Raw genomic sequence first — 12182 nt, forward strand, 5'->3', positions numbered from 1 at the left:
TCTGATCCAGCTGTGGGTTATATTGTAGTTAGAGGAACTATTCAGTATAGGCAGAAATCCTAAGAACAAGCTATGAGAGGACAGTGCAGAACAACTCTTACAATTTCTCTGGTGAAAACATGAAACATGCTCCCTTTCTTGCAGTTTGTATCTTCCTGGGTTTTTTGTATGGACAGCTTAGCTAAGTTCTAACTACCTGAAGTCCTATTGAATGTGAGATAAACCAGTGAAGCCTCTGCTGTCTGTGGAAGCAAAGAAATTCTTTACAGTAGGGGTGGTGAGACACTGGGTCAGGTTGCCCAGGGAACCTGCAAATGCCAGTGGATCATTTGAGCACTGTACAATGCCATAGGCAGAGATGAAGGAAAGGCTTTTCTACATTTTTACATTTCCTGCATTGTTGAAACCTCAGCTGGTGGTGTTGGAGTGGCGTTTGGTTCACTTGGGTGGTTTGAGCCTGCAGATCCTTGACTTCCTTACTGCATTTATCTATAGGCATTCCTTCCCTGATGACCACTATGTGGAGTTCAGCAAGCACTCTCAGGACAGGGTCATTGGCACAAAAGGAGACATTGCCCATGTAAGTACCAGTAAAACTCATGGTTATGAAGCTGTGACAGGAACTTAATCCTTCACAGGATATTTATTAGCAGAGCTGGGTTCTGTGATGCTCTGTGTAATTGATGAGCTAAGAGGTTTTGAAGGAAAGCTTTGAAAGTGTTAATCATTCCAAGCCAACTGAAGCACAAGCAATGTGCAGGGCATAGCCTCTGTCATTAATATTCTGGGCAACTGTAGAATTTACTTATGCTCATTTGAGAGAGATCATGCAGAGCTTTCTTTTTTTTCTTTCCCCCCTGAAGTTTCCTTCTTTGCCTTATTTTTGAGTAATAATAAATTCCACTGTAAACAGTAGCTCAGCCAACAATTGTGGGAGGTGGTGTATTCAAAGAGTCCTCCTCTTGTGCTCTTAAATTTGCAGCATGCTTTTGGCTAATTTAATTTTACCAATATGTTTTCAGATAACATTGTCATAGTGTTTTGTGTGAATACCTGCAAATTTGACACTTGGGTATCAGAGTGCTTCTCAGTCCTAATTTGTGTTTGTTATGAGTGCTGTCTCTCTTGAAAAGAGTTTTTGCATAAAAAAATGTCATGAAACAACTAAGTCAAATTATTGATGGTTTTACTTATTGCTTTGATTTGTTTAAACAAACTGTCCATCCCTGCCTGGTTTTTAACTCAGATTTATCTGGAAGTCAGATCCATTTGTGTATTGTGTTTATCTGGTAAACAGATTTGTTTTACAGCTCTAGAGAATTTTTTCCTCTCTGTAAATTTGAATGGGAGCTAGCCTCTGAGAGATGTTAATTTGTCTGAGAGGATGTTCATAAACCATACCAGTTAAAAAGCCCCATTTATCTCCCAATGGTTTGTTGGGACAGAGCTCAGAAAGTTGCCTTTCCCTGTAAATGCCAGGAATTTTAACTCCTTTCCTGTAGTTTATGGCTGCTTTTCCCCTTTATGTTTGCCTTGGAGATTTTATGTTTGTAAATACCATCTGCTTGGAAAGCAGTTCTGTTTCTGAAACAGTTTCTGGCTAAGTGGTACCTTGTGACAGCAGCTTCTCAGCCCACTTTTCATAATAGGATTGGTTTCTTTGGAGCTAATCCTTCTTGTATTGAAATATATCAGTGTAACTGAAGTAAGCTAAATACTGGCCAAAACATGTTGTGAGACTTGGTTCCAGCTGTGAAAAAGAGGCCTGGCAGAGGAAGGGCTATCTTTGGAGTACTATTACTTGAAAGGGAAAAGTACAATGGGATATGGGGGGTTTCTGGAATTAATCTGGAACGGGGAGCAAGGGATGATTTTAGGCACAGGTGTATTACAAATTGTGACTAATCTTTCTTTTTCTTTTTAATCTAAAAGATCTATGATATTCAGACTGGCAACAAGCTGTTGACTCTGTTTAACCCAGATCTTGCCAACAACTACAAGAAGAACTGTGCCACCTTTAACCCCACTGATGACCTTGTCCTAAATGATGGTGTCCTCTGGGATGTCAGATCGGCACAAGCCATCCACAAGTTTGACAAATTCAACATGACCATCAGTGGTGTTTTCCATCCCAATGGGCTAGAGGTCATAGTCAACACAGAGATTGTATCCTTTGGTCGCTGTGTTTACTGATGTGTTGGGACCTGAAGAATTTGTGTTGATAGACAAGTAGCTGTTTGTAGAAGTTGTGTGAATGACCATGGCAGTCTGTGCTACAGGTTGTACATAGTGACAAGATTTTGTTTGTGTATCAAGTGACTAGGGGCTGTCACACAGTAGCTTAGATTTAGTTTCTGCCTCTGTTAGAGTTTAGAGGAAATACTGCTGTCCCTGGAGGTGTTCAAGAAAAGACTGGATGAGGCACTTAGTGCCATGGTCTAGTTGACTGGATAGGGCTGGGGGATAGGTTGGAGTGGATGATCTTGGAGGTCTCTTCCAACCTGGTTGATTCTATGATTCTGCTTAACCCACAGGGAGAGCAGGAGAGATTTTCTTTTCTTCTATACTCTCTGGTACCTCTGCTCTCTTCCCATTTCTTACCAAAATCAGCCTTGAGGCTACTGCAGTAACCTTTCGTGACTAGGAATGACATTTTTAATAAGAGCTTTTTCCTTTTGAACACATGGTGCTGGAATCAGACTCCAGTTTTGCGAGAGAGAAGCACTGAGGTTTCTTGAACACAATTAATCAGCTTTGTTTCCCACTGTGTTGAAAAGGGAATAGAAACTTCCAATTGTTTGTTGTTCCTTAGCTTGTATTTTTTCAGTGGGACCTCCGAACTTTCCATTTGTTACACACAGTACCTGCACTGGACCAGTGTCGTGTGGTCTTCAACTATACTGGCACAGTCATGTATGGAGGTAGGACTTCTCAGTCATATATTACTCTTCTTAGTTATCTTTGATTTGAGATAAGTAGATGCTTGTTCAGTGAAATTGGAAGCTTCAGAGAATGTAACTCCAGGTCTTGCTGGCATGAGTCAACTGGATTTTTTTCAAGATGTTTATGCTACTGTATTGCTGACAAAGAGAGTTTTCTCTAACATCAGCAGTATGAGAACTCATTTGTGAGATTAAAATCCAACCTATTGAAGAGGAAAGTGTATATAACATTTTCTGATGATGCTTGAGAAAATAATTCTGTCCTGTGTATTAAGTTTCAGTGATCTGCAGTATTAATAAAGACAGCTCTGGAAGGGGGTTATTAAATGGACCTTGCCAAGTGATTAAATAAAGAGAATGCATGTCAGAGTCTGATTTGATCTTAAGTTGATTGATAATAGTGAGGAATGGAAGGTGGATTTGTGGAATAATTTTTCCTTGTATCAGCTATGTTGCAGGCAGATGACGAAGATGACCTTCTGGAGGAGAGAATGAGAAGTCCCTTTGGCTCTTCTTTCAGGACATTTAATGCAACTGATTATAAACCTATAGGTAAGAGAAGGGCAAATAGCTTGGTCTGGATGTTTGCAGGGTTTTTGAAAGCTCTGCTTAGTAACATTCACTTGCTGCTCTCCTTTGCATATGTGACAAAACAAATTCTGCACGAGTTGAGTTTAATGCTAAAATGGGTTCAAGCGTCATACATATCCTGCTCAGTGCGTAATTGCCTTAAGCAGTTCTGGCTTTATTTTCCTTTCCTCTTTCCAAGTAGGGCATAATCTGAAGACAGTAGGTCATTTGGGCAAGATGTCATTGGTCTCACTTCTTTAAGGGATTTGTTGTTGTTGTTTTCATTGTAGTTCTGTTTTCCTTTTCCCAGCAGCATTACCCTGTGCTAGTAGTTCAAAAACCTGTCAGTTTGGCCTTCAGCTTGCAAAGCTCCTGGAGCTAAGCTAATTGCTGCCACAGATGTAAACAGATGTGGATTTTGCTGTTTAAAGGAGACATGGCTCACAACTCAGTCAGTTGGTTGCCACCTATCCTGGAAGGTTATCTGTTTTCTGCATTTAGAGAAGCCAATAAATGTACTATCAAGAGAGAACACACTCTGCAAAGCAGGTTAAGAACTTACCTGGTTAGTTTTTATGACAGTCTCCAAAATTTCTGTTCTTTGTTACAGACTGAATTAGTTAGATGGTCATTACACTTTTATTTCAGCTGTTGTTTCTTGTCCTAACATTTTATCTCCTTTTATCCATATATTGTTAAATCTTTTATTTTAAGCAAGAATTGAATAACAGACAGCTAACCACTGGTTGATTTTGTGCTCTTTTCTAGCTACCATAGATGTGAAGCGGAATATCTTTGACTTGTGCACAGACAGCAAGGACTGCTATCTGGCTGTCATTGAGGTAAGGGAGCTAAGAATAAACTCTGGTCTCTCTAGCTGTGGTTTGGGTGTGATGCTTCTTTGTTTCTTCTGAGATGATCCTGGGGTTCCTACTGCTCAGCTCGTGTCCTAAGCGCTTATGGTGTTTTGATGATGGTAAAGATGCTGTTAGTTTTTTGTTGTCCACCGACAGCAGTCTTGATTTTCTGCCTCTGACTCCTTGAACTTCCAAACACCTTTGTCTCTTCTCAAACATTTCAAACTCTAAAATGCTCAGAACTTTTCCTTCTCATGAGTATAGAAAGAAATGCATTTTTTCCTATTTATAGCAATAATTTACTATTACAATTTGCACTGTATTGAATAACTGGGAAAAGCAGTTTTCCTGGGGCTTCCCATGGAGCTTTTCTTTGAATCACTCTTACTGATCCTTTTTCACTTATCTTCCTACCGAAATTCCAGAAGCTAGGGTTTTGAAGCAAAACTTACTGAGTGAAACTTCTGGTTTGTTAAGGATGAAGTAAAATTAAACTCATGAGCACAGTTCTTTGCCTGATAATGTGTTGTCAGTACTCAGTTTCTTGAACCTGACTATGTGCTTGTAGTGACTGATTTAAAACCCTATTGGCTTAATGCACTGTGCACCACTGATCCTTAAGAGACCAAAACACAAGACAAGAATTTGTAGTAAGGTGAGCTTCATGGTTAGCTGCTGAGGTTGGAATTGTCAAGGTTGTGAGGCTAGGGTAAGACAATTTTATTTTCTAGGAGTGACTGGAAACATTACTTCTGGGTGTGAGGCGGCAGTGGTTACTGGGGTGTCAGACTGCTGTCTTCTGGAACTCTTGCTATATAAGAGAGATTCTGGCATTCCCTCAAGGCATATGGTTCAATGATAGGATAGGCAAATTCAGAAGGAAGTGGTGCGTGGTTAGGTTTGAACTAACCAGAATCATGTGAAAGATCTAGTAAAGGTTTTGTTAAATCTGAATAGTAACCTACTTCTAAATCTACTGTAACTTGGGGATGTCAGAAACAGAAAATAGGTATTTACAACACTCCTGGGATGGCCCTTGAAACCAGAAAGATTGGTTTCTTGCACTAATTGTACTGCAGCTAATTAATTGAAGGGAAGAGTTTTGATAATGTTTCTGTGTTTAGGATGAAGTGTAGCACTGTATATGTTTTAATTCTTGGGGCTAAAGGCTGTGTGGGCATCTCTTCTTTAGAACCAAGGGAGCATGGATGCCATGAACATGGATACAGTTTGCAGACTGTATGAAGTGGGCAGGCAACGTTTGGCAGAAGATGAAGAGGATGAAGAAGAAGATCAGGTGAGAAGTATAGCAGTAACCTAGTTGTTCAAGAGTAGCAGTTAATCACCTAAGTGTGAGGCCAAAGGCCATTTACTACCCATGAAATACAGGTGCCTCCTTTGGTTTCAGCTCATGTTAAAAAGATCACTTTACTCTCTGTGTAAACAGAAACTGTCAGTGCAGAACCTATATGAACAGTAACTGTGCACTGTAAACCCACATGATACTTTGTGGCTTGCTTATTAATTACCCTAGGTGTTTCTCGTTCAGAAACTTTGCTGGTTTGTTCTGCTTGGATTTTAAAACCTGTTTTGACACCCAGCAGGGACAGTGTTTGAAGTGTTCCATTTTTCAATTCCAAGTCTCATCTTGGGGCAGAACTTATCACCAGTTTCTGAATTAGACACAACTTGTGACTAATGCAGAGAAACTGCCCAGTACTTCTACACGACAAATTGCTTTAAGAATTTTAAAGAATCTGTAGGCTTGCAGTGGGATGTGTTGGGTTTCTTTCTCAGATAACCCCTTTGATCTCTGGCAACTTGACAAGATTGCTAAAACCTTCAGTAAGTGCTCTTCAGGGTGCAGTTGGCAGAATACACATAGTAGCACAAAATACTTCTTATAGTACAAGGAAAATTAAAGATGAATTTGTAGTGGTTTGCATGCCAGGTGTTATGTGTTTGTTTTGAACAGGCAAACACCTTGTGCTTCAGTTCCCTAAAGATTTTAAGTATGTTACCTGCTCTTTGATGTCTGCATTCTAGTATATTGGTTTTTTGTATCTCCTATGAGAAAAGCTGACTTCACCTTTTTCCTCAGAATACCAGAAGGTAGTATTTTAGTGGTTCTTAGAATTTCTTTAGACTGTGTCTCTGAATCTTCTCGTTACTAGGTTAGTACTTCTTCGTTCAGAAGGCTGGATAGCAGATCTCAGGACAGAATAGTTTTCTTTGCAGTTAGTCGTTTATTGCTTTTCACTGTAATTTTGAAGATAAAGCAGAAGCTCTGTTTTGTGTCTTCTGTGTAGCACAGTCTGCTAATAAACAAGACCCACTCTCACCATCCAGAGTGAGGGGAAAAAAGAAAACAAACAACAAAAACTGTTATAGTTAGACTGAATCTCTGCACCGTTTCTGCAACTTGCCCTCCGGGGTGGGACAAGAAGGAGAAGGATCCAGGAGTCAGATAAGATAGCAGAAAACCCTTGTGAGTTAAGGGGAAAAAAAACACAACAAATTGGACAAAATTAAAAATTAAAAAAAAAACTAATTGGAATAGTGGTATATGTAGCAAGGAGGGGAACAGACAAATCACGAACTGCACCCCACGACTGAACTGACACACAAGGGCAGCAGCTCTGCCTGGAAGTGGGGAAAAAGCTGCAGAAGCCTGGAAACTTTACAAGCTATAGGACGAGCCGCTAGTCCCATAAATCCCTTTTGCCTCCAGCTGGCCCTTTCCTTTTGCAGTGGGCATGGTGTCAGCATGGTATCGAATAACTCATTAACACTCCGCCCTCCCTCCCACCCTTCGGTTTGCTCCACTGCCGGAGTGGGGGTTGGGGTAGTTACTCTGGTGAGACCGGTCGGCTAAAACCACTACAACTTGCCCTGTTCTCTTCATGTGCTACAAGGTTGCAGTTGAAGTCTTGATATTCTTACGAAATCACTGGTTGCCGTTTCTATACCTAGATCAGATGGATTCAGTTTAGGAACTTTTAGGGTGGGTGAGAAGGGTAGAATTCCTGGGGAAGCAATGAAGTGGGGAGAACTTGCTGTTTCGTCCACAGTGTTTCTGTTTTCTAGCCATACATTGCTTGTCCTAGGCAGAAGTTTCTGCTTTTGTCTATGCTAACACTGATTTTATTCACATTCAGTGTATTCTAGTAACCTTATTCACATTTTCTTTATAAAATCTCAAAAGACAATTGGTAGGAGAAGTTGTTTTTGTATTATACAATGATTTACAAGTGGCTATGAAGACCTTGATTTGCATTATCACTGGTAAGTGTTGCCTCAAGTGGAGAGCTGTATTGGTGTAAAAGTACACCGTCTGAATGCTGTTGTTTCCAAGCTGTAACTTTGGGCACCAAGCAGAGATAAGGTGTCTGTCATCCATCAGATGTGACTGGGGACACTTCCTGTCTTAAGAATGGAGGTGGCCCCAGGCAGAACTTAAGTATGTGAAAAGCCTTTCTGTAAGGCTTATGGAGTATTCAGAGCTGCTCTGAGATTAATTTGCAAGCTAAGAGTGGTACTGTATATTTGCTGCATTTTCTGATCTTTGTTTCTGGGGGATGTAGACGTTTGCTAGACACTAACTTTTAGGGATTGTTAGAATTCTGTTTATTAGAGAGATCTGATTTAAATATGAATGACACATAAGAAACCAAATTCAATTCAATACATATACATGTAGCAAAACACACTAAACCACTTGCTTTCTCCCCCGTAGCTGTTCACTGCTGTTCCTCCAGGTTTGTTCTAGCCTTAGGTTTCCAAATGTAGATTTTGTCTCCATAGAGACATCCAGTGTTGAGCTAGAATGAGTAGAGGTTTTCCAGAGCAAACATGAAATCTCTCTGGCATTAGATAATGTCACCAGACATTATCTAATCAACTAAATCATAGAACAAAGTGCCATATCCAGTCTCTTTTTAAACACTTCCAGGGATGAGGGCTCCACCACTTCCTTGGGCAGTCCATGCCAATGGCCAATCACCCTTTCTGCAAAATACAAACTATACCTCCCCTGGCACAGCTTGAGACTGTGTCCCCTCATTCTGTCACTGGTTGCCTGAGAGAAGAGACTAACCCCCACGCAGCCACCATCTCCTTTAAGGTAGTTGTACACAGGAATAAGGTCTCCCCTGAACCTTCTCTTGTCTGGGCTGAAGAAGTCCAGCTCTCTCATTTGCTTCTCATAGGGCTTGTGCTCCAGACCCCTCATCAGCCTTGTTGCCTTTCTCTGGACATATTTGAGCATCTCAAGAGCTTTCTTAAATTGAGTGGCCTAGAACTGGACACAGTGCTTAAGGTGTGGCCTGACCAGTGCCGAGTACAGGGGCAGAATGACCTCTGTGGTCCTGCTGGCCACACCGTTCCTGATACAGGCCTGGATGCCATTGGCCTTTTGGCCACCTGGGAACACTGCTGGCTTGTGTTCAGCTGGCTGTTGACCTGTACCCCCAGGTTCCTCTCAGCCTGGTTGAGCTTCAGTCACTCTGTCCGCAGCCTGCAGCACTGTGTGGTATTGTTGTGGCCAAAGTGTGGCACTTAGACTTGTAAAAGCTCATACCTTGTAGCACATTGTGTGTTAAGGCCAACAAGAACAATTTGTTTTCTGCATAGGTATGTGTATGCTCACACACACCTAGGTGTTTACTTCTTGTCTGTTTAGGCTTTAAAAATTTTGAGATGAACTTTCAAACTTGTTGAGGCTTCTCACAGATACTCTGAAATCCCTTCTGGCTAAAAGAAGGTGCTGTCTGACTTTTTTCATGAAAGTGGTGTGGAGGTAGATTCATGTGAATCAACACTTAATATGTTACCTCTTTGATCAAGATTTTTAGACCAGATGTGAATCTATTTAGCCCCCAACTTCATGCTTGTATATATATTTGTATATGGTCTCCATGGGTCCACTCATAACAGTTTTCTGCCTGTACAGGAAATAATAAGTACTCAAATAGAAACATATTTCAAGGGCAAGCCTTGCTCAGAAGTCATGTGATGCAGAGTAAAAATACTTTTAAAAATGTGCTTGAGACAGTTTAAGAACTGTGGAGAAAAATATCTGTCTGACTTTTTTACTTGTATGCCTTGGTTTTGATAAATGTCAGCTGACATCTCTGCAACAGATTTTTGGAAAGCAAGAGTCCATAAAATAAACCTAGTGAGGGCACTTGGCCTAGGCATATTCCAGTTCCTTCTCTCACTAAAGCGAAGCAGCAAAACAACTGTATTGCTCCCCTTTTCTCAAAGCAAACCTTGTAAAATTGACTGATCTGTTACACAAATTGCCCTCAAATGAAATGATCAGGCTGACTTAGCTGGCTTGTGTCTGGTCCTGCTGCAGGACACATTTATGGTTTTGTTTGAAATGCTCCAGAACAGCAGTCCTGTATCAGGGTTCTTCCTTGGCTGCTATGCTGGCCTCTCATATGAGGTCTCTGGACAGCTGCTTTTTCCTAGTCATAGTCAGTAATCTGATGTCATCAAGCCTTGTTAAACAGAACCAGTGCTAAATGAATACTGATACTCTGTGGTTGGAACTTACTACAGTAACTAAGGGAAAGTGAAGATGTAACACAATTAGCAAGAGCTGGTTTATGTGCTTTATTTTGTTGGATGCTTTAATCCAAAAATACCAGTTTTTCTGCCTTGAACTTTCAGGAGTTTTGTGTATTATTTCACTGCAGGTTGAGTGTCTAAGCAGGTCCATCAATGACTGACAGTCTCACTCATATTTGCAAAACTCTGCTCACTATTTGGGGTAGTAGGCAGAGTTTCCTATTCTTTGGTCCTACATCAAGATTCTCTGCCTCTTCCTTCTTTATGTGCAAGTGTTTTGATACACTCCTTTGGAGTCAGACTTAGCAAAAGTAAGATGGGTATCCAAGCTAGTGGGACAGATGCTGGAGCAACTTTTGGTTGTTAGCTTGCTTAGTTCTTGCTTGTTTCCCTTTCTTGACTAGCTAGTGTCTGTCCCCGGCTTCATTCAGTAATCTGCTTGTCTTTTGTAGTGAAGCAGAGCAGGAATTTTGGAGTAAATGATGCAAAGCAAAGTGGATGTGCTGCTCTAGTGTAGAAATAGCACATAGCAGGTGCTATGGACTAGAAAAGGAGACTTAGAGATACTCAGTGATCAGAACAGCTAAACCTAAGACAACTTGCTGACCACAGAGTAGACTCAAATCTGTGAAACTGGGGTCTGGACGATGTGATCTGCTGAGTGGGTTACAGGATTTTTGGGTTGTGCATTTTTGCCTCTCTTAGTTTTTCTTTCCATGTTAGTTCTTTAAAGCCTGTTTTTCTCTCTGTAGTACATGTGGATGATGCTGCACCTGTGAGTCTGAAGTAGATTGTTTAGTTATTGTCATGTTCAGAGAGATGTATGGCTTCAGCAGCAGGTTGCTTCACCTAGCTGTCCCTGTCCTACAAAGTGTGTTCTACTTCTTTCGCCAGAGCTGAAGAATTGTTAATTATCCTGCAGTGCTTCTGGGCTATGGAGGTGGTGATGGTAGGTGTGTAATTTGTCTTCTCACATTGGTTAGAAAGCTGTAGATGACAGGAAATGAAAGCTTTGGACATGGGGGAAGTAAGGACTTGAATATAATCACTGTTGTCACTTGTGGTTTTGCCAGGGTGAAGAACGATTTTCCCCTGCAAAATTTCTGTGTGGTCTTTGTGCTCCCAGTTCCCACTTTTATTTCATGACTTTTCCCCTATCGGCCTGCAGCAGCAGTGTCACTGTACTTTCACTGCTGTTGTTTGATACAGGTTTGTTTTCAGGCAGATGCTCACTTGCTGAGGTAAAACACCACAAATGCTTATCTGTATTGGCATATGTATTTGAGAGCCATCAGGTCATGGTGGTGCTTTGTCACTACAAGCTTCCTAGAAGGATTTATGTCTTCAGAGACTCTTAGCTTTTTAGGAGCTGTTCCTGTAACATTTGAAGATAGGGTTTATTTTGAAATCTTGCTCAAGATAATAGCTGGGGAAAAGTATTTTCAGACAGGTGTCTCAGCTGAAAATAATACACATTTGTTTATTGCACACCTTAATAGAAATCTTTGGACTTAGTTGCAGCCAGGGAGGCTGAATAAAGAGTGGTTTCCATCAAAGACCTTTTTACACAAGACTCAACTTTTGAACAGGCATTCTCCAGAACAGATGTTTTTAAAAAATACAAAGTTTTCCCAGTACCTGTACTACTTACTGTGGTTTCAGACTGTGACAAATAACTGTGACTGCTTTAGTCTATTCTGCTGTTTCAGAGTATAGTTTCATAGTGTAGTTTTAGTAGGTGTCAGTTAGTGCGAACAGAGGAGATTCCTGGAAAGAAAAAAGTAATTGATCAGAAGGCTAGACCTAGTGTGGGGTAAAACAACTTCAGCAGGGATAGAAACATATCCTGCCTGTTCAGTGACAGAAATCAGAGGTTGATTCTTTCCTCTCACCTGAAACTTCTTTCTAGAATTCCCAAAATAACTGAGATCCCAGAAAATAAAAGTTGCCTTAGGTTTGATGAGAAATGTCAGTTAGAAGCTGAAAGAGAGAAAAAAGGTTCAAATTCCCATCCATAGAGGGAGAGTTCTTTTACCTACCAAATTTTGACTTGCACATGGCTCAAAGAGGGCAATGAAAAGTAAAGAAAACATTTAATAGACAAACCTGGCTGGTTGTGAGTCTCATCTGAACATGCCAGTCCAACAGAGGCCCAGTTGCTTTGAACTTGTTATCTGTGTCACTGATGCTTTCTCATTCGTCACGGGCAAGTAGTGATTGTTAGACAAGCTAAGCCTAC

At 40.8% G+C, this 12182-nt stretch overlaps 1 protein-coding gene across 2 annotated transcripts in view; it reads left to right on the top strand.

Moving 5' to 3' along the window:
• Positions 1–12182, top strand: part of DCAF1 (DDB1 and CUL4 associated factor 1) — a 50071-nt gene that overhangs the window by 29397 nt on the left and 8492 nt on the right. For both annotated transcript variants that reach the window (XM_064156486.1, XM_064156485.1), the window contains exons 17-22: positions 496–580; positions 1933–2166; positions 2828–2921; positions 3390–3494; positions 4281–4354; positions 5562–5666. In XM_064156486.1, the coding sequence (XP_064012556.1) occupies positions 496–580; positions 1933–2166; positions 2828–2921; positions 3390–3494; positions 4281–4354; positions 5562–5666 (697 nt within the window). The remainder of the gene's footprint in view (positions 1–495; positions 581–1932; positions 2167–2827; positions 2922–3389; positions 3495–4280; positions 4355–5561; positions 5667–12182) is intronic.

The sequence above is a fragment of the Pogoniulus pusillus genome, chromosome 16, assembly GCF_015220805.1.
Source record: "Pogoniulus pusillus isolate bPogPus1 chromosome 16, bPogPus1.pri, whole genome shotgun sequence".
Taxonomy (NCBI): Eukaryota; Metazoa; Chordata; class Aves; order Piciformes; family Lybiidae; genus Pogoniulus; species Pogoniulus pusillus.